The following is a 22,094-nucleotide window of genomic DNA, read 5'->3' on the forward strand; positions in this document are numbered from 1 at the left end:
CAGTATAGGTACCGTCCCAATTTAGGGTCACCTTGCCGCTGGTGGGACGGCTTGTATACTTTTTTTGATCAAAAATAGTTCACTAAGTACCCTATATTTATTATGCAACTTTGCTTTACATTTATATATAATGATGGTAGGGTATGAGATATATTTTTGTCTTTTGTAGGTTTTGCTTCTTTTTGCTAGTGTGAACATGCTCCTATTTCTTGCATGTCTACCATCTTAGACCTCAGTTCACATTGCTTGGTTTTTTGTCTTGTTTGCATTCTGTGCAATTTAAGGGTGTGGCATCCCCTTTGTTGAGCTGATTAGTATATATGTAGCTTACCACGGGCCTAGGTGGTCTGGAGTTGGGACCCGGTCCTATTTGTCTACCCTTTTATATGCATTACTTCAACTTTGATATACAGTAAGGTTTTTAATATAGGCAGTATAGGTACCGTCCCAATTTAGGGTCACCTTGCCGCTGGTGGGACGGCTTGTATACTTTTTTTGATCAAAAATAGTTCACTAAGTACCCTATATTTATTATGCAACTTTGCTTTACATTTATATATAATGATGGTAGGGTATGAGATATATTTTTGTCTTTTGTAGGTTTTGAATAAGGATAGGTCAACAATGATAAAGTAGAAAGTAGACAGCCTCTTTAATAAAGGTTTAACTCGTCTTCTAGGCTATGTTCCAATGATGAGTTTTGAGTTTTCCACGCTGCTCATTTTTAAAACAATGCAGGCAACCTATTTTACTTAATGGATGCAGGAATGGTGCAGAAAATCAGCATAAAAAACTCACCGACGGCTCACTGTGGGAATGTAGCCTTAGACATTGGGTTCAGGGCACTTGATCTACAGTTTATTTGCTTGTCTTGGTGCATTGCCGTTACCGTGCTTGTGCCTTTGGTGGCATGTGGCTCATATTAAATTCTCAGTGCTTGTGCAGCCCATGTCACACCTTTGTGATTTTGGTTCATTCTCTACCTGCTAGTCTGATGGATGAGTCTGGGTTCAGTGAATGCAGGAGAACGTTACCCTCCTGGTTGCATTGTGCCAACTGTAACCAACTTTTGGTGGCAGAGGGATAATGCTTTGTGACTGTCTTTCAGGAGTCGATCTAGGTCCTTTATTTCCAGTGAATGGAAATCTTAATTCTTCACTATACTAAAACATTTTGGACAATTGAATGTTTCCTAATTTGTGGGAACAGTTTGAGGAAGGCCCTTTTCTGTTCCACCATGACTGTGTAGCTTTTTACCTTTTTGAATGTTATGACCCAGCAAAAAAAAAAATTTTGTCGGCATGGTCTGTTATTAATATGATCACTTACTTAGAATTTAATCAAACTGTAACGTTAACCACCAATATGGTTCCATTTCTTTCTTTTTTTGTTCGAACATGTGGTCAGTGCTGCCAAATATAATATTGAAGTCTCTCAAAGTAAATAATTCTGGTCTTCGCTGCTGCTTAAACTTCTGATTTTACATTACATTGAAGTGTATAATTTTTCATTTTGGGATCCAGTTCTGGAATTGTTGATCATTTTAGATGACTGTAAAGCCATGAAAGTAGCTGATTCCTATATTTCTGCTTGGTGTCCTTACTACTGTTACACTTCGGTTAGAAGCTCTATGATGTGCTGCATGCACAGCTGCACTGGTTCCCGCCTGCGTCCTTGGTCCAGCTAGTAGCATTGAGCCACGTTTACCATCACTAGACCTGTATAAGTACAGAGTCACTTCTTCCTAAGTCTCCTCTATCACTGACCCTCCTTCCTCCCACCATGGCCGGACTGAACATGGTAGTAGGCTTCTTTGTTTCAGTCATCGCCTTATCTCAACTTATTCGTTGGATAAGTAAGAAACTGCTGCCAGCCCGGATTTATGGATGCTCTGTCAGTGAGTTTGCCAGTTCTCTGCAGCTATGTGCCTGCTATATGGAAGTCCACATGCTGGTAGAGATTGGCATGTGGGGTGGTGGATTTGGCCCAGATGTGGTGTCTACGCTTCTCTTTTTGCTGTTTTTAGTGCATGGATTCACTTTTGATGGGTCATCGGCCAATTCATCCGTCTCTCTTCAGGAGTTCTTGCTGAAAGATAGCCCATTAGTAGACACAATAATTAAGTTAGTGGCTCAGATTGGAGGCATGGTGGCTGCCAGATTCTTAACCAGCCTCTACTGGAGACTGGAGCTGACCGAATTTCACACAATCCAAATGATGATGATGGATGATTGCAGCTCCTCTTTACAAACCACGGTGGCTCAGGGAATTTTCGTTGAAGCACTGAGCGCCTTCTGCTATCACATAGTGCTACTTCGCTTCCAAAGCACACGGTTGATTTACAGGTCACCAATACTTGCCCTGACTGTCACTTTACTGGCATATGCAGGTAAGTCGCCACTCACTTCTTTACTTATATATTTACTTTGATTATTGTACTGTTTAACATCAGATTATTGGAGAGCGATTGGGTTCTATCATTGGAACAGGGAACTACTTAGATGCTATAGTCTGAGCTTTACCTGACTATACACTGACATAATGGTTACAAGGGACCTTTATGTCAATGTCAGCAGAACTGACCAATTTCAGCAGGATCGTCTGACCATCTGAACAGTATGAGTCTCCCGACTCTCCCCTGTCAGATGTTGGGGTGAAGAAGATATGAAGAAGGTTGAGTTTAAATGCCTGATACAGTACTTCTGTTCTCGTGTGAGAGAAGACATTGGGAATAGTGTCTGTGGGTTACTACAATCCTCTCCAAGCGGAGTATGACATGTACAAGGTGTCCAACACCTATCTACAGCGTATAGCCTCCTAAAGTCCATATTGTCTACGGGGTGAAAAATGAGTGTAGGAAAAGTGCCAGTGATCACAGGTCCTTATTCCTACATATTGTCTTATTAAAATAAACACAGTTTTGGTCTCATTTTCTATAGAACAGCTGTTGGTGTCACTTCTGCTCTTGGTTAGATATAGCCTTGGCGTCTGGGGATAGTTAATGTCCTTGTCACCAATTTTTGTCCACTCTCTTTAGAAGAGATGAGCTGTTAACTGGACATACACAGGAAAAGTAGCCTAAATCAGTGAATGCATAAACCTGTTAGAAGGTTGCTGTCCTTATAAAGAGGTGTCATGAGATATCTTGGCACCATGTTGTAGAATGACATCCTAGCTTTCTAAGAAATTTGCATTAGAAAGTGAACATTATACAAAAGCTGGATTGTGATCTGCTTCAGGGGTTAAGATGCGTTTTAAGTTTGATATAGATTCCAGGTTCTTTTCTGATGACTTTTATCTATATCTTTATAGGGAGTCAAAGTTCTGATTTTTCTGGTACAGAGCCCCAAATTCCCTGCATGATAAAATGTAGGCAGTCTGCTATAGGGAAAACCTCCCTGCATACAAATTTTTATAGAGGACGTTGAAATCAATACTAAGTGTATACGTCTTTCATTGAATAGTTGCAGTCAGGGTTGCCAACTTGACTTTATACTTTTTCTGGACAAGTTACCAAAAAATCATGGTCATGTATAGACAATACTTTTTATGAACATATTAGAAAACTATAATGAATCTTTATAAGTGATCCATGTCTACAGGCCAAAATTCTGATCTGAAGACGTCAGCTGTATTCACTGTAAACTGTCAATTACAGTCATAATAATCTTTCTTCAGCTTCAAAAAAATCACTGATGCCTTAAATTTATTTTATGAAAAAGTTAATAAAGTTCCCTATTGATATGGACTGTCCTGGAATTTCTAGATGGTTCATAACCCTGGTTGCAGTACAACAGGATCTTTGAGGCAGGACACCTGATGGCGGCACAATATGTACTGCCTGATGGTTTTGTTAGAAAACTTACGCTGGATTTTTGAAAGATTGTTATGGCAGCACGGTGGCTCGGTGGTTAGCATTGCAGCCTTGCAGCGCTGGGGTCCTGGGTTCAAATCCCACTAAAGACAACATCTGCAAGGAGTTTGTATGTTCATAGAATCATAGAATCATAGAATGGTAGAGTTGGAAGGGACCTCCTGGGTCATCTGGTCCAACCCCCTGCTCAAAGCAGGATTCACTAGATCATCTCAGACAGATGTCTGTCCAGCCTCTGTTTGAAGACGTCCATTGAAGGGGAACTCACCACCTCTCGTGGCAGCCTGTTCCACTCATTAATCACCCTAACTGTCAAAAAGTTTTTTCTAATATCTAATCTGTGTCCCCTCCCATTTAGTTTCATCCCATTGCTTCTAGTCTTTCCTTGTGCAAATGAGAATAAAGATGATCCTTCTACAATGTGACAGCCCTTGACATATTTGTAGACAGCTATTAAGTCTCCTCTCAGTCTTCTTTTTTGCAAGCTAAACATTCCCAAATCCTGCAACCGTTCCTCATAGGACATGGTTTGCAGACCAGTCACCATTCTGGTCGCTCTTCTCTGAACTTGCTCCAGTTTGTCTATGTCTTTTTTAAAATGTGGTGCCCAAAACTGTACACAGTATTCCAGATGAGGTCTGACCAAAGAGGAGTAAAGACCGATAATGACTTCACGTGATCTAGACTGTATGCTTCTGTTAATACATCCCAGAATTGTATTTGCCTTTTTTGCTGCTGCATCACACTGTTGACTCATGTTCAGTCTATGATCTATTAGTATACCTAAGTCTTTTTCACATGTACTGTTGCTTAGCTCTATTCCTCCCATTCTGTATATGCTTTTTTCATTTTTATTGCCCAGATGTAGTACTTTGCATTTTTCCCTGTTAAAAACCATTCTGTTGGTTGCTGCCCACTGCTCCAGTTTATTTAGGTCTTTTTGAATCCTCTCTCTCTCTTCTCTAGTATTAGCTATCCCTCCTAGCTTTGTGTCATCAGCAAATTTAATCAGCTTACCCTCAATTCCTTCATCTAAATCATTGATAAAGATGTTGAACAATACAGGTCCGAGGACGGAGCCCTGTGGTACCCCACTTGAGACATTCATCCAGCTGGATGTGAAGCCATTTACAACCACCCTTTGAGTCCGATCACTAAGCCAGTTATGAATCCACCTAACAGTTGCCTGGTCCATTGCATACTTGGTCATTTTTTCAATAAGGATGGTGTGAGATACTTTTTCAAATACTTTGCTGAAGTCAAGATATACTATATCTACAGCATTTCCCTGATCCACCCAGTCAGTGATTCTGTCATAGAAGGAAATTAAGTTAGTCTGACATGACTTGTTAGTTACAAACCCATGCTGACTCTTGTTAATCACTTCATGATTAACTCCCTTCATGTTCTCCCTGTGTTTGTCTGGGTTTCCTCCGGGTTCTCCGGTTTCCTCCCACACTCCAAAGACATACTGATAGGTAATGTAGATTGTGAGCCCCAATGGGGTCAGTGCCGATTATGTCTGTAGAGTGCTGTGGAATTAATAGCGCTATATAAGCAAGTAAAATAAATAAATCCTACATTAGTAATAACCTGTTAAGAACCACTTTACTCATACTTCCGTTCTTTACTTCAAGTCTTTTCAGAAGACTCACTATCCTTACAGTCAGGAATCCTATGACAGGTGACACCTCTATACACAGCTGATAACATACGATCCATCTATCACCACCGCTCGCTCTCCCTTCCTTTACGATCACTTTTGTACACGCTCAGTCGATGCTTCAAGACAAATCATAGGGTCTGGTCAGTCTATTGCTGCTAAAGTGCATGTGAGTTTCTTAAAAGAACAGGAAATAGGAGTCTGAAAATAAAAAGCTCTAGTGGCCATCTTGAACATTTCAAGGTTTATATTTGTTTTTTTAAATACAGATTGTGATCTAAGGAAAAGAAAATACCAAACATTTTGTAAAAAATTTTTTAAACATAATCTGATTTTTTTAAAAATAAGTCATTTTCTGATGACCCATTCCCTGGAGTTCATTTAGTCCAGCTAGACTGTCAAAGAAGCAAACTGAATACATGTCTATTATACAAGATCCGGTCTCTGATCCTGCCTGTGGTTTGGGTAGCATAATTATTGTGACATGTTCCCTTAAAGCAGATGCAGATCTGTTCAGTCAGTGACTAATGTCACCACAGGTGTCACATACACACTTCTCAGCACGCAACGTGGAGTGCACCTGCAAGATTTAATTTTTCTCCAATTACTCAATCCAGCTCTCAACCTCTTTTTGGCTATAAAGTGAGCATAACTCACACCCCGACACAGTCCACACACCCTAATTTCTTAACACGCTGCTACCACTCATCAAACGCACGAGGTGATGAGTCCCCAAAGTATGTTACTGTCAGACAATCAAAAGGTCACACACACTCTGACAGCCCTGGCCCCGACGTGCAGCAGCATGATGAGGTCAGCACGCTATGATGTCATCACACTGCTGCCGGCACCTGAGCCCCGAAGTGCCGCAAAGGCAAAGAGACAGCGCGGCCAATAGTAAGCGCTCCATGAAGGAGCTGAAGATCAAAAGCCTCATTATTGTGGATGAAGGGGTTAATGTTACAGTGCGGGCACATAATGGGGGTGACAACTGCGAAAAGTGGCGCAGTTTTGCTAGAGGTGGCGGTGGTACTTTATTCATAGGGACAGTGTGGGGGATAGTTTACAAAGGGGCAATGTTTGTGGGGGGATATTTTGCAGAGGGGCAGTGTGCAGGGGATATTTTGGAAAGGGAAATTGTTTTGGGGGATATTTTGGAGAAGGGCAGAGTGCTGGAGGGGGAATATTTTGGAGAGGGACCGTGTGCAGGGGGGAATATTTTGGAATGGGGCAATATAGGGGGATATTTTGTGCAGGAAGCACAGGCAATTATTTGATGGGAGCAGCATGGGAGATATTTTTATTTATTTGGCAGTATAATGATACTTTTATTTTTAAGGGCACTGTGTCGGTAAGTCTGCAGAGATGAACTCTGCCCGTGAAATCTCATCATGGCGTCTGTGCTACATAGTGACAAAAGGGATTGGAACAATTTAAATCAGAGAAAATGTTACCTATAAAGTACCTGGGTCTAAATGTCTATTTATGATACTGCCAGCTGGATGATGACTGGTAACAGAAACTCCCAGTATCTCCTTACCATTGGTAAAGACATACTGGGAGTTGTAGGTTCATGCTATACAATTGTATATGGGGTTAACCTGACCTTGCAATTGATTGCTGTACTAAGCTTGATGATTTATTCATATAGAGACGGTGGTTCTGGCACTGCATTCAAGTGCTGGCGGTGATTCTGTTGCTGCATTCATGTACTGACTGTGGTTCTGGCACTGCATTCATGTACTGATGGTGGTTCTGATCTTGTACACATGTAGCAATCCAAAACGTGCTTCATGGCTATGTTAAAAAGTAAAAATCCTCAAAACTTACAGTTTCTGCTCCAAAAACTCAGTGTAAGTTAGTGCATGTTCACACTTAGTTTTTGGAGCAAAAACTGAGCATAAGCTCTCCAAATCCTTCTCAAACACTCAAAACTTGGATCTAGTGATGTATTCATATACTGATGGTAGTTCTGGTGATGTATTCATGTACCCCTTTAAGTGTATTGCGGCCCTTGTATCAAAAAATGTTGTGCACCCTGGATTTAGAGATTCATATAAGAGTCTTAACCCTCATAAAAATCATACTTGTAACTGTAGATTTTAGTAACTTGGTTTCATATAATAACAGTTTTATTAGATATGTAAATGAGGAGGCTTCAGTGCACCATTCCCTACCTTAGTTACCATCATCTCACCTTATGCTGATTGAGAACACTCGCTCTGTAGAGTTGCCTGATTTAAATCCCCAGTCCTGCACTTACTAATCCTGCAGCGGCTGAGGCACACTCAGTGTCAGTGTGTGGAAGACTGATATCATCATTCTCCTGTTTTTAGCCTTTGGCCACACCAAGGGTGCTCAAAAACCCTCATAAAACAAAATGAATAAAACCTACAGTACCAGTATGATTTGTTTTTATAACTTCTATGTTTCCTATATGAATGTCTAATTTAAATTTTTCAGTTTTAGGGGGGGTGAAAGACTCCCTTTCAAGTGTACCTCCATGATTCTATTAAAATCCTCTTAGGATATGTACGTTGGTGGGTAAATTCAGCATAACCTGAAGATCTTGGGCTCCAACTAACATTTTATTTATTGTCCGTCTCTTCACATGGGACCTTTATAAGGCCCTAAGGCCAAAGCTTACAGAGATACCAAACATGACTGTTTACTGGTTTGTGACATTTTGTCTTTAAAAAGTATGTTACAAAAAAATGATTACCGCAGTTGTTTTTAAACCACTATTTTTTATTATCTTTATGGGGGAAAAAATCTTTAGTTTCCTTATTGTTCCAACCTGCAGTGTATTGGTTTACAGAGATGTATCTTTATGTACCAGTACAAAATGTCTGAAAAGGAGCATAAATACCATTTAGAAAATACCATTCTGCAAATTATTTTATACTTAATAGTGCAGCATGTGGCTCACGGTTAATGTTTCCGCCTTCCATACTAGAGGTCCTGATTTTAAATCCCTGGAAAACGCAGAGTGCAAATTAAAGCAACATATTTTGAGGATGGAACTGAAGGCCGCAATATACCTGAAGGATGACACAGACCATCCCCGAAACGCGTTATTTTTATTTACACCCAAATAAAGACTCTAGCTCATGGCTCAATACTCAAACGCTTTTGGGATACCAGCAAAATTCTCCATGAAACTCCTCCTTGCTTGCTCCTACCATTATCTGCCTCTACAGTCACGCCACTGACAACAGCCTTGGCATTGTTTGATATTGGCAAAGAGGAGAGGAAAGATGAGTGGTAGGATTAATATCTAGCAGGCTTGCAAAGATGCTGGCTGGTGACTGGGCTGCAACCCCATAAAATCTCTTTCATAGCTGATAATAAACTGCCTTTTAGTGAATTGGGCAGAAGATGACGCCATCCTGATCAGCTGATCTTTGAAGGCAACACCTTTGCAAAGGATCTAGAATTACAAAAAGGACTATTTTTCACAGGATCTACTCTTTAAAGGGGTCACATCAGCCATTCACGGCTGAGATGGGAGTATCCGTCTTTGTGTGGCAATAACTACAGTAATTAGCCGAGCATTCTGCGACTGTACTACTTTTTCCACAACTTTTTCACATCTATGGAAGTTTTGGAAACAGAGTAGCTCAGCCCACTTGGATATTCCCATAGCTGTCATGGGAATACCCATCTAATTGTTCAAACAGTTCCACTCATATAATGATGGCAGCTTTATTCTTAAATACTTTACTTCTCATTGTGTTTAATTCTTTTCTTAGGTGGTCCATACACTGCAGCTTACTTCAACCCAGTCCTGGCCTATGCCTTGACCTTCAACTGTCCTGGGAAGACATTACAGGAGTATTCTATTGTTTATTTTGCTGGTGCTATAATTGGTGAGTAGAGGATTTTCTTTTTATGTGTGGTTAGAAACGTAGTGAAATTGGTGATTGTGTATTTTCATATAAATTCTTTTTTAATATTTGGCTACCAATATTGCATATTGGCCATAGATTGATTTCATTTGCTAAAGCGTTGAATCATCGAGTATATTCTTTATTAAGATGCCAGTCCACTGTGGAAATTAGTATACAGACCACAAGACCACCGGGAATACTACATATTATTCCACTATCCACTCTGTGCAAATAAGGGTGTGGCTACTCTTTTCTTTGAGCTGGACATTACATTCATGTAGTTCCTCATGCCTGGGTGTACATTAGCCGGGTTCAGTCCTTCTCAGCCCTTATCCACATGTACGTCACTTGACAAATGGTAAGGTTTTAAAACTAAAATAGGGTCACCATGATGTGGTGGGACGGCTTAGACATTTTTTTGATCAAAATTATATTAACTGAGTACCCTATATTATTTTCATGCACTATTGCTATTTATTTACTGCAGGGTATTTTCTCATTATGTTTTTATCTTGGGTTTTGTCTGTTTAGAGGCCAGTGTGAACATGCGCCTACACGCTGCATGCACACCAACTCATATTCCAGTTCATCTCTTTAGATTTTTGTTTCCGTTTTTTTTTTTTCACTCTGTGCAAACATAGGTGTGGCCTCCCTTTTCTTTGAGCTGGACATTCATGTAGTTCCCCATACTTGGGTGTCCATTAGTCAGGTCTCAGCCCTTATCCACATGAACGTCACTTGACAAATGATAACGTTTTAATACTAAAGGTTATCACCATCCCAAATAGGGTCATCTTGACGTGGTGGGATAGCTTAGTTAACATAATTTTGAACAAAATAATGTCTAAGTGCCCAATATTATTTTCACTATTGCTATTTATTTATTTACTGCAGGGTATTTGCTTATTCTGTTTTTATCTTGGGTTTTGTATATTATTCCACTGGAAGTCAAGATGAATTATCCCTTTTCTGACGTGGAGCGTAATAGTACTCCCCATGTGAGATCCCCCTGTTTGATGCTGAGCCCACACCTTTCAGAGCACATGTCAGCTGATCTATACAGCTGACTTATGCCCGCAACAGCCGCGGGTGGAATCGTGATCCACCCGCGGCTGTTAACCAGTTAAATTCCGCCAAGAGTGTGCAAAGCAGTCATCAAAGCAAAAGGTGGCCACTTTGAAGAACCTAGAATATAAGACATATTTCCAGTTGTTTCACACTTTTTTGTTAAGTATATAATTCCACATGTGTTAATTCATAGTTTTGATGCCTTCAGTGTGAATGTACAATTTTCATAGTCATGAAAATACAGAAAAATCTTTAAATGAGGTGTGTCCAAACTTTTGGTCTGTACTGTATATATACACATACATACAGAGATATACCGTCTGATGTACTGTATATACTGTACATATGAGGAAACACTTGCAGTGATCAGCATATATTTGGCCGGTATTTGCTAGTACACTATTGACTTCAAATTCAATGGTGACAACTCCATGACACAATCGCAGGAACCTGATAGGTGGTTGTTGTTAAGGCATCCATGAACCCTTAAGGTGGCCAAATTGGTCCTTTGCTATGTGGCACAATGATTCCTATGTACACCATTGTGTATTTTTTTGCGCTACAAGTTGCCCTACACCGTCGCATAAATCTGGAGCTTATGTTCAGCACCACTTTTCAAACATTAAAAATGGCATAATATTAACAAATTTACTATAACATCTTTGGTTTTGAAGCATTTGTTGATTATTTTCACACTTACTAAACTGTTTGATTTCTGTGAATATTATACTTGAGATGTTTTATGAGCATAAGATTTCTGCCACCATAATGGACAATGTACTATGTCATGGACACCTACGGACACTCTTTATATTCTACGTAAACTCTTTATACGGTTCTTTCCTAGGAATGGTTTTGGCCCTTTTCCTGTATATGGGACACATTCCTCGTCTCTTCCAAAAGAACCTTCTCTACAACCAAAAGAGCAAATTCAGAACCCCAAAGGCAAAAAGTGTTCAGTCTAGCGTTCCAAAGAACGTCCCATCTTCACCAAAAGGCTCGGAGAAAAAAAGCTGGAAAAAAAGTGAAGAAGGTCACAGAAGAGAAGAGTAGCTAATCCTACCAGAATGTGAAAATCTGAATTTACAATATTTTTCAAAAAATGAACAAATCTCATATAGCTACGTATAATGCAGTTCTCTGAGTAATGTATACGTGCATAGTTACTAAAATATTTCATGCAGCGTGAATGATGTGAAACTCATGGGATGGTGAACTACAGGTAACAGCTAGTAATTAATGAGGATGGTTGCATAGTTCTGGGACCCCAATGCAAATTTTGTATTGCAGTGTATGACTGCTATTCCTCCCCTTCATTTCTCATTCATACCTCTGCACCTCTATAGCTATACCACTTGACTGTCATCCGAGAGTCATGCCTATCTGGGCTCTACAATGACTTTAGGGCTTCCACAAGTTTTTCCAAGTTTCCTCATTGATCAAAAAGTACTGATTGATTTGCCTGACAATTTTTGCCTAAATGAGGCTGCATTAGGTTTTGGCTACACAGTGATTTTAGTTGCGACACAAGTTGCGTAGCCAAACAACGCTATGTGCCGATACTATATTGCAGCGTAAGGCAGGTGAATGTGGTGAATGGCGATCCTGAGGGTTCCACAACAGTGACAAACAAATTACAAAAAAATCACCCTACGGGTTGCAATTCACCACATTCATTATGCTACAATGTAGTAGTGGCACAAGACAATCTTTTGTGGCAAGACCTGTTTCTTGGCCAAAGTTGCCATGTAGCCCCAGCCTTAATTTTGCAATTTAAGAACTCAGGCAGCCAACAGTTGTTGTGCGGCCCTTGCCTGATCCCGTTGCTCCATGCTGATCAGACCTCCAAGGATATTATATCTTTGTAACTCACTAAGTTGTCTTTTTTATCTCATCCCTGACTCTACGTATAGCTTATGATGTGTTATTAAGAAAATTAAACATGATGACATACTCTACTCTTTGTAAATCGTCTTTTAAAGGAGCAAGAATGTGATATCCAGTGCGACTTTCAAAAAAAAAAATCATGAAGGAATCAGATTACATAATTGTAAATTGTTTTTATTCCACATTGATTATTTCCATTATAACATAAGATAATACAGTAAGCAACCAATCTGACCCTTTATTTTCCAATATGCCTAGGCGGTTGTCCCACGAACAAAGTACAGTTTAATTAATAGATCTTAAAAATAAGTTACCACATCTCCTGGGCAGGGGAGGAAGGAAAAGAGTATACAGACAGGACAGCACAGGATCACAAATGGTTCTTTCTGTGAAGTAAATCAAGTTTTCAAACAAGGAGGGAAATGTTTTTCTTTACAGAAAGAATCAGCTGTGATCCCCTGCTGTAATGTCTGTATACTCTTTTGCGTCCTCCTCTGCCCAGGAGATGTGGTATGATCAGACCATGTTCCTGTACGGTCAGACACAGCCATTACACAGTACACAGCAGGGGCACATTTATAAGATTATCTCAGCACAGGAACATTTTATTTAAACATCTAATTGTGGAAGTTATTATTATTCCAAGATCTATTGATTAAAGGATACTTTGTTAGTGGGGCAACCACTTAAGACCTTGGACATATGAGTACGTCCTAGATCACCTCCCCCTCTCATTGCTGGAGTCCACACTTTTCCGGGCACATGACAGCTGATCTGATCAGCTATCATAAGCCCCTAACAGCTGCGGGTTGAATCGCGATCTACCTGCGGTTGTTAACATGTTAAATGCTGCTGTCAAACTCAGACAGCGGCATTTAACATGGCTGCTCCGGAAGCACGTCACATGACCGCGTGTTGCCGATGGGTTGGCATGAGAACCCGGGGTCTGCAGGAGACCCCTGTGGTTGTCATTGCTGGGATGCTATGAGCACTGCTCGGCAGTCGGCGCTCATAACAAGTGAGTATTTCTGCTACGAAAACGCAAAAACAGAAAAACCCAAAGTCGCAAAGGGGTTAAGAAAAATGGAGTCTTTAATTTGGTGATCAACTCGTGATTTATACTTTTCTGGTCATGTGGCTTGAAATGATCGAATCTCCGAAGATTCAAATTCACAAAATGTTGTTGATTTTACCAGGAAATTCTATTCGCAGCAAAATTATTCTCTGCCAATTGAGCCTTCCTTATTATATTGTGGGGTGTCTCCATACTTAGAAACCTAGATCATAATAAACAGTGTAAAAAAATAATATTTTCACCTTACTGCTGAACCTGCCATCCCCGCAGCCCACTCTGGGCCTCTTCTTTTCCCCTTACCCCGTTGCACGCATTCTCTTCAAACTCTTCACTCCAGCACCTGGCTTCAAGTAAGTTTCAGACGTCATTGCGCGACACTCTGTTACTTGGGTGATGCTCGCCATAAAGTTGTGACTTCACGATGTCCAACGTGACAGCCCAGCATAAAGTGATGTCAGAGGCCTAGGTGAGCTGGAAGCCACGGCCCGGAGTGAAGAGGTCGAAATGGGGATGCATGTGATTGGGAAGGGAAAATGAAGAGGTACAGAGGTCAAGATGGCAAGCTGAGGGGGTGGCGGGTAAGAGAAGTGGTGAGGTATTAAGATTTTATTTCTCTGTTTCATGGCCCTCTATGCTTCAGCAAAATAGTGGCAGCATCTGGCCGCCATTTGCGAGGAGTCAATTACAAAAAATTAGTGTTCTGGAAAATACAAATGTTTGTAAAATTCAAGGAGTATTCAATAAAATTCATTCATCTCTATACATCACCACTTCAGTTGCCATTTGAAAAGAAACTCCTCGTAACTGATGAGTAGTGTTGAGCGATACCTTCCGATATCGGGAAATATCGGATCGGATTGGATCGGACCGATACCCAAAAAGTATCGGATATCGCCGATTCCGATACCGGAAACCAATGCAAGTCCATGGGACACAAATATCGGAATAAAAATAAACCCTTTCTTTCCTTTTAGTGTTTTCATGCACCGTCTCTTTAAAAAAGCCGGCCGGCAATTCAGCAGCGGTACCCGACAATTTGGAATAGAAAGAATAGAGAATCACACATAGATTAGATAGATAGAAATATGTCAGTCACATATATAAGAAGTACAGTGATAGTGTTGGTTATTGTTCTTGTCATTTAGTGTTAAAATAAATTATTTATTAAAAAAAAATTGGCGTCGGGTTCCCCATAATTTTAGGCTCTAGCGGAGGTTAAGCAGACAGCTGGGGCAGATGTTTGAAGCCTGAGAAGGGGTTAATACCCACGGAGCTTCCCAGGCTACTAATATCAGCCCCCAGCTGAATACCTAGCCTTTACTAGCTATTAAAATGGGGGACCCCGAAAAAAATGACGTGGGGTCCCCCCTATTTTAATAGCTAGCAAAGGCTAGGCAGACAGCTGGGGACTGATATTAATAGCCCAGGAAGGGTGCCATGAATATTGGCCCCCTCCCAGGCTAGAAACACCAGCCGTCAGCCACCCCAGAAATGGCGCATCCATAGGATGTCATGTGAATGTAGCAGAGCTGAAGCTGTCGTGGGAACCATGGAAAGGTAAGGATGATGTTGCTTTATTATTTTACTTTTATTGCAGAAGACATTGGCTTCAGCTGGAATGGGCGTGATGGTAAGTATGGTTTAATTTAGAACAATAAAGAATTGTGTCTTTATTTCAATTAAAGGACTTTATTCTGGGTGTTTGTGGTTTTTTGTTTAACTTTGACTATGGGGTTAGTAATGGGAGTGTCTTATAGACGCCTCTCCATTACTAACCTGGGCTTGATGTCAGCTGGCATTATAAGCTGACATCAACCCCAACCCTATTACCCCACTGCCACCGCTACAGGGCAGTGGGAAGAGCGAGGCTATGTGCCAGAATTGGCGCATCCTATGGATGCGCCATTTCTGGGGCGGCTGACGGCTGGTGTTTCTAGCCTGGGAGGGGGCCAATATTCATGGCACCCTTCCTGGGCTATTAATATCAGTCCCAAGCTGTCTGCCTAGCCTTTGCTAGCTATTAAAATAGGGGGGACCCCACGTCATGTTTTTGGGGGGGTCCCCCATTTTAATAGCTAGTAAAGGCTAGGTATTCAGCTTGGGGCTGATATTAGTAGCCTGGGAAGCTCCGTGGGTATTACCCCCTTCCCAGGCTTCAAACATCTGCCCCACCAGTCTGCTTAACCTCTGCTAGAGCCTAAAATTACGGGGAACTCCACGCCAATTTTTTTTTAAAATAAATCCTTTATTTTAACACTAAATGACAAGTACAGTAATCAACACTATCACTGTACTTCTTATATATGTGACTGACATGTTTCTATCTATCTAATCTATGTGTGATTCTCTATTCTGTCTGTTATAAATTGTCGGGTACAGATGCTGAATTGCCGGCCGGCTTTTTTAAAGAGACGGTGCATGAAAACACTATTATTTTTTTTAATAAATCCTTTGCAGTAAATGACAAGTACAGTAAGCAACACTGTCACTGTACTTCATATATATGTGACTGACATGTTTCTATCTATCTAATCTATGTGTGAAGCTCTATTCTGTCTGTTATAAATTGTCGGGTACCGCTGCTGAATTGCCGGCCGGCTTTTTTAAAGAGACGGTGCATGAAAGCACTATTATCTTTTTTAATAAATCCTTTAACACTAAATGACAAGTACAGTAAGCTGAGCGCTGCCATCCAGCTTGTCATCCTTCAGAGCGCAGGCATTTTGGGCACTTCCGATTCCGGTATTCGATATTCTAAAAGTATTGGAACTCAGTATCGAAACTCCGATACCGCGAATATCGGTAGATACCCGATATTTCAGTATCGGAATGCTCAACACTGCTGATGAGCCATTTTAGTAGACTCTTAAATATTTTGATTTTTGCTTGGTTCCCAGTAATGTAGAAAACTGGAAACCAACACAATTTACAGATACAAACCTCTAGTTGGACCTGTGCATAAGATGGTTATCTTATGATGTCTACCCCTTTTTCTAAATAAATCTGAAACAGCGATCCAAGGAAGCCACTTCCAGCTACAAACCAGTTTACCCTGAATAATCCGGATTCATCATTGCATGGTTGCAATCAGTGACAGTCCCTGCATGGATGTGCCGGGTGTGTCAGGACAGGAGCCACCACCATGATGTCAGTAAAGCATAAAAAGAGGAGCTGTCCCAGTGACCAACAAAATGGTGCAAAATTGATCCATACAGAGCTATATCTTATGTGTCATTTGAAAAAAATATACCTTTTTTTTACTAAACTGAAGATTATTTAGACTCTGACTAGAAAGAAAATAACCACAACTGTGATGTTGCCAACCACAGGCCCTGTTCAAATTTTGCATATTGATGCAGTTTTTTTTTAAGACAAAAAGCCAAATTATATGTACCACTAGCTATTGAACCCGTTCTATGCCTGGGTGGTGAGCATTTTTATTGGTATATGGTCTCCCATGCTGGTATGTGCTGCCCCCATCCTGTCCCCATCATCCTATCCTGGTATGCATGGCACCCCTCATCCCCAATCCTTGTATGCATGGCACCCCTCATCCCCAATCCTGGTATGCATGGCACCTTTCACCCCCAATCCCGGTATGCATGGCACCCCTCACCCCCAGTCCTGGTATGCATGGCACCCCTCATCCTGTTATGCATGGCTCCCTCATACCCAATCCTGGTATGCATGGCACCCCTCATCCAAATCCTGGTATGCATGGTTGCCCCACATCCCTATCCTGGTATGCATGGCCCCCTCATCCCCAATCCTGACATGCATGGCACCCCTCATCCCCAATACTGGCATGCATGGCACCCCTCATCCCCAATCCTGGTATGTATGGTACCCCTCATCCCCAATTCTGCTATGCATGGCACCCCTCATCCCCAATCCTGCTATGCATGGCACCCCTCATCCCCAATTCTGCTATGCATGGCACCCCTCATCCCCAATCCTGCTATGCATGGCACCCCTCATCCCCAATCCTGCTATGCATGGCACCCCTCATCCCCAATCCTGGTATGTATGGTACCCCTCATCCCCAATCCTGCTATGCATGGCACCCCTAATCCCCAATCCTGGTATGTATGGCATCCTTCATTCCAAATCTGGTATGCATTGCACCCCTCATCCCAATCCTGGTATGTATGGTACCCAATCCCTCATCCTGATATGCATGGCACCACTCATCCCCCCAATCCTGGTATGCATGGAACCCATCCCTCATCCTGGTATGCATGGTACGCCTTATCCCTATCCTGGTATGTATGGCATTCCCTGTTTTGCCGGAGGCTAGCATGGGGGGGGGGGGGGGGAGTGCGGGCCCATACCGTACTTTCTGGCGCCATTTTGCTGAAGACACTGCAAATATGTCATCAGTAAAATGGCGCCAGATAGCGCTATGCGTATGCACCGATTCCGACCCTCACTCCTGCCCCGGTCTCCGGCGAAGAGAAGCGCCGCGGCAATGCTCCTCCCGGTCAGGTAAGTATGTAAGTATGGCGCCGGAGATCGCGGTATGCGTTCAGTGCCTACGCATACCGCGATCTCTGGCGTCATACTCTCCTCTGACCTCTAACGGCTCCATGCGTTCTTCTGTCTGGAGCCAGACTGTGCAGGCGTGTCGCGCTTGTGCAGTCTATAAAGGCTTCAGACAGAGACACGCATCTCTCGTTATATTATAGATACTAAACAACTCCTGAATACAGTGGGTAATGTATTTCGCCTTGTTTTCATGCAGCAGTACATGCAGATTTTGTTATACAGAATGGTCATAAAAAGTGCATCATTCTTCATACAACACCATACTGTCCCTAGAAAAATTAATTCTCATGCTTCATTGATGAAGTAAAAGCTGTGGAATACAGCCCCACACTGAGAACATTTTTGCCTGTTGTATAGTCCCTTATTGTACATTGTATTACATGGGGTGCATAATCCTGTGCACGAAGCCTCAGCTAAAGCTTGAAATTAATAAAAAAAAAAAGAGAAACATAAAGCCACCACTCACAGCCACTTATCTGCCCTGAAAACAAAAGGATCAAGTGCTGAAACTTCAACTGCTACATCATATTCTGTTAGAGAAGAACTGGGGATCTTGACACATATCAGATGGTTGGCAAGGTCCATTGAAATCTGCAGGGTTGGATGACTTTTATCTACTGTGTTGAGCGCTAACGTTTTTACACAACAAAGAAAACAATATGAAAAAAAAAATGAAATCAAACAGTACAGTGTGACTGGTCCTCAATTGTTGCTCACTTGCTGTGCCTAGTTGTTTTTCTTCAGTGCCACAGAGTTTGAATGTATTGGCATAGAGCATGCTTGACCACTAGCTTCTCGTAGAAGCGGTCTGCTCTTAAGAGGAATAGAGGACCAGTTTACCCCAATTTGGCGATTAATGAATGTCTGTGTGGTTGAAACCATTATTGATCTAACATTTATCACCTTTGTGGATGGGTGATAAAAATACCCTTTTAGTGCAGTCTTAAAAATTAAAGCCGTTACTGTCAATGACTACAACATGTGTCAGGTTTTAGAGTCTTTGCCACATCTTGTTCCTGTTTACAGCCCAATGTTCGGACTTTTGATTTCGTATGCGTATGCGATGTTTTTGTTGGGAAATCTTTTTCCCTTTAATTGTCCCTTGCCTATTTTGCTTGAAAAACAATAGTTCTGTATACTGAATTTCTGGGGTGACCAGCTGGCGACATAGACGTTGCTCATCCTTTTTGAGTCCTGGCTTCAGATTGTAACCAAGGATTTTATGTATTCCTATCTGAAATGGTCGTAGGAAGTTGTCTTTCATTTTTGCTGGGTCTGCTTGATCTTGTAGACAGATCTCAGATTGTGCTGCCCTCCTCCTCTGAAGTTCCTGCACCTCACGTTGCATCCGATCTTGCCCAAATTTGTCTACCTTTTCCCAAAAAGACTTATTGAAGTAAACATAAAGCTGCCAATCAAGCTGGTTCCAAGTTTTAATTTTATGTTGAGTCTTTTCAGAAAGGACTTTTCGGTTGGAGACATTCCTGCTATTTAGAGGAAAAGACAATACATCATCAAAGCTCCAACAAAGGGCATCCTTCAAAAGAATCAATGATTCATCAAAGTAATCTGTGATCAAGACCAAGTTAAACATGATTTCTACAGTTGTTTGGGCCAGCTTGAAGTGTTTAGGAGTTTCAGGCCCGTGTTGGTCAAGACCAAGATCAAAGGCCATAAGGTTTTTGCCATAACCGCTGTTTATACTTGTTTGGTTGTAATAATTGTAAGGATTATTCAAGTATTCTTCTAAGCTGTTAGCTTTAACAAAAATGTCTAAATCCTTGTAATACGAAAATGATGACTCCATGAGAGACACAGGATTTCTCATTAAGGTGAAATAAAAAGTGTCCATGGGCATCACCTTTTCCACCTGTAATAAATTGAACAATAGAGATCAGTAGAGATCAAATTGATATAGGTAGAAACTCTATAGGGTGTAACCATATGGGGTGGTACGTTCCCCTTGTGAAGGCAATTACCTAAACCACGATTTGTTGGTAAGAATAGGAATGAACTGGCATAAGACCCAAATTGGAATAAAACAGAGTGGAGTTTTATAAATGATAGCTCAGTTTTTCTTCTGCCAATTAATTGTCTCTTGAATTAATTCCAATGTTTATAGGTACTAAATAAACCTGAAATGTGAGTTTCCAAAGTTCATCATAACCAAACTACTGTAAGTAACAGGTTTGTGCAGAAGATGTGCCCAAAACAACAACCCTCTTCTCAGACATCACTCCGTATTCACTATTGTCTGAAGCTGCACCGATTTTCTACTCTTTCCCCCTGCATTCGTTCTGCACATATTCATTATTTGTAAATTCCAATATTTATCACTGTTAATTAGTATTAATTACAATAAATGCATAGCTATTGTTAATATACAGACTAAGCCTAACATAACATTTCTTTCTTGTACCTTTTTGTTTTTTTCATCTTTATCTGCCCCTCTGTCCATCCAGCTTCACATAGCAGAAGGGATGGTCCTATTCCTACACTGCTAAAGCTAACATTTTCCAGCACAACCCTGCTTCTCCTCAGTACTGCAAACCCCTCCCTCCCTCTCCAGGGTGTTAGTGACTAGGCTCACCTCTCGGCTGCATCCAACACCAATGTTTGTCATGTTATCAAACTATTCTAAGTGTAATATTCACTTTATTTGTATGTGCACTGCATGCTCCTGTAAAACAAATCTGCCTGCCCAATCTTATCTTCTCCCAGCTACATTAGTATAAGTGCCTGTGTGTTTTGCATCATTGCTCTGTTAGCTATTTTTCAGCAGAGCTCCGCTGTCCTGCAGTCCTCCACAATGGAGCTTGTAATAACTTAGCTCAGCAGAGGTGACACAAGCAGAACTGTGCCATATGCATAGTGGCATTTGCAGTTTCACATCACATGTGTTGCAGGCAAGCTCTGATGAACACTTTACACACCCTTGACATTCTTTCAAGCAGCTTCATCCCGTAGTCACCTGGTATTGCTTTCCAACAGAGCTCAGAGAGCAGGAGCTGAGATGCCTCCTTCCTGCCTGTCAGACGCTGATCTGATGCTCTCCAGTGCAGATGCACTGCAGAGTATCAGATCACTGATCTCACTGTGTAAAGTTGATGTCCCATACTGGCAAAATGCGAAAAAGTATAAAGAGTCAATACAAATTGCAAAAAAAAAAAAATAATAATCACAAAATAAAGAACAAAAAAATGGAAAAAATGTAATGACCCGACCTATAAAACTGTCCCACTAGCTAACTCCTTCAGTGAACACCGTAAAAAAAATAAATGAAAAACAAGGCAAAAACTATGCTTTATCATGATACTGCAGAACAAAAAATGGAATAAAACGCGATCAAAAAGATGCACGTAAAAAATATGGTACCACTGAAAATGTCCTTGTCCCACAAAAAAAAAGCCATCATACAGCTCCGTCAGCAGAAAAATAAAAAAGTTACAGCTTTCAGAATAGAGCGATGCAAAAACAATTATTTTTAATAAAATAGTTTTTGTGTAAAAGCGCCAAAACATATAAAATCGATATAAATGTATTACTGTAATCGTACTGTCCCGAAGAATAAAGCTGCCTTATCAATTTTGCCACACGTGGAAAGCATACTCCAAATCTCCAAAAAACAATTCCTGAATTGCTGTTTTTTGTTTATTTTGCCTCTCAAAAAACAGAATAGAAAGCGATCAAAAAATGTAATTTTCCCGAAAATGGTACCAATAAAAACGTCAACTCGTCCCGCAAAAAAAACAAGCTGTCACATGACCGTTGGCAGAAAAATGGGAAAATTATATGTATCAAAATATGGCAATGCAAAACTTGTTTTCAAAAAGTGCCTTTTACTGTGTGACAGCTGCCAATCATAAAAACCTGATATAAATCTGGAATCACAGTAATCGCACCAACCGAAGAATAAAGTAGTCTAATCACTTATACCACTGCCTCATTAAAGTGAATGGATCCCATGGGATAGGGTTAGGGTTGTGTTAGGGTTGTGGTAGCATTAGGGTTGTGTTAGGGTTAGCGTTGTGTTCGGGTTAGGGTTGCATTAGGGTTAGGGTTGTGTTGGGGTTGAGATTATATCAAAAGTAA

The 22,094-nt window shown here is 41.0% G+C and overlaps 2 protein-coding genes across 3 annotated transcripts in view; one reads left to right on the plus strand and one right to left on the minus strand.

Moving 5' to 3' along the window:
* The first annotated feature begins 1,710 nt into the window (after nt 1-1,710).
* On the plus strand, nt 1,711-12,453 carry LOC141259000 (aquaporin-12-like). Its single transcript, XM_073674367.1, has 3 exons — nt 1,711-2,389; nt 9,290-9,406; nt 11,343-12,453. Exons 1-3 carry the CDS (start codon nt 1,783-1,785, stop codon nt 11,546-11,548), a joined length of 930 nt encoding a protein of 309 aa, XP_073530468.1. The 5' UTR covers nt 1,711-1,782; the 3' UTR covers nt 11,549-12,453.
* Nucleotides 12,454-16,206: 3,753 nt separating this feature from the next.
* LOC141259001 (galactose-3-O-sulfotransferase 2-like) overlaps nt 16,207-22,094 on the minus strand; it is a 97,162-nt gene continuing 91,274 nt past the window's right edge. For both annotated transcript variants that reach the window (XM_073674369.1, XM_073674368.1), the window contains one exon: nt 16,207-19,872. In XM_073674369.1, coding sequence (XP_073530470.1) covers nt 18,994-19,872 — 879 coding nt within the window. In that variant the 3' untranslated portion in view covers nt 16,207-18,993. The remainder of the gene's footprint in view (nt 19,873-22,094) is intronic.

This window comes from Phyllobates terribilis, unplaced genomic scaffold (genome assembly GCF_046119375.1).
Source record: "Phyllobates terribilis strain yellow unplaced genomic scaffold, ASM4611937v1 Scaffold_3__8_contigs__length_932513732, whole genome shotgun sequence".
NCBI lineage: Eukaryota > Metazoa > Chordata > Amphibia > Anura > Dendrobatidae > Phyllobates > Phyllobates terribilis.

What these genes read in the sequence shown, in the direction of transcription:
- LOC141259000 (XM_073674367.1), top strand. Translation starts at nt 1,783, where the DNA reads ATGGCCGGACTGAACATGGTAGTAGGCTTCTTTGTTTCAGTCATCGCC. An exon ending in CACTTTACTGGCATATGCAG is followed by an intron (nt 2,390 to 9,289) that starts GTAAGTCGCCAC and finishes TTCTTTTCTTAG; the next exon opens with GTGGTCCATACACTGCAGCT. An exon ending in TTTTGCTGGTGCTATAATTG is followed by an intron (nt 9,407 to 11,342) that starts GTGAGTAGAGGA and finishes GTTCTTTCCTAG; the next exon opens with GAATGGTTTTGGCCCTTTTC.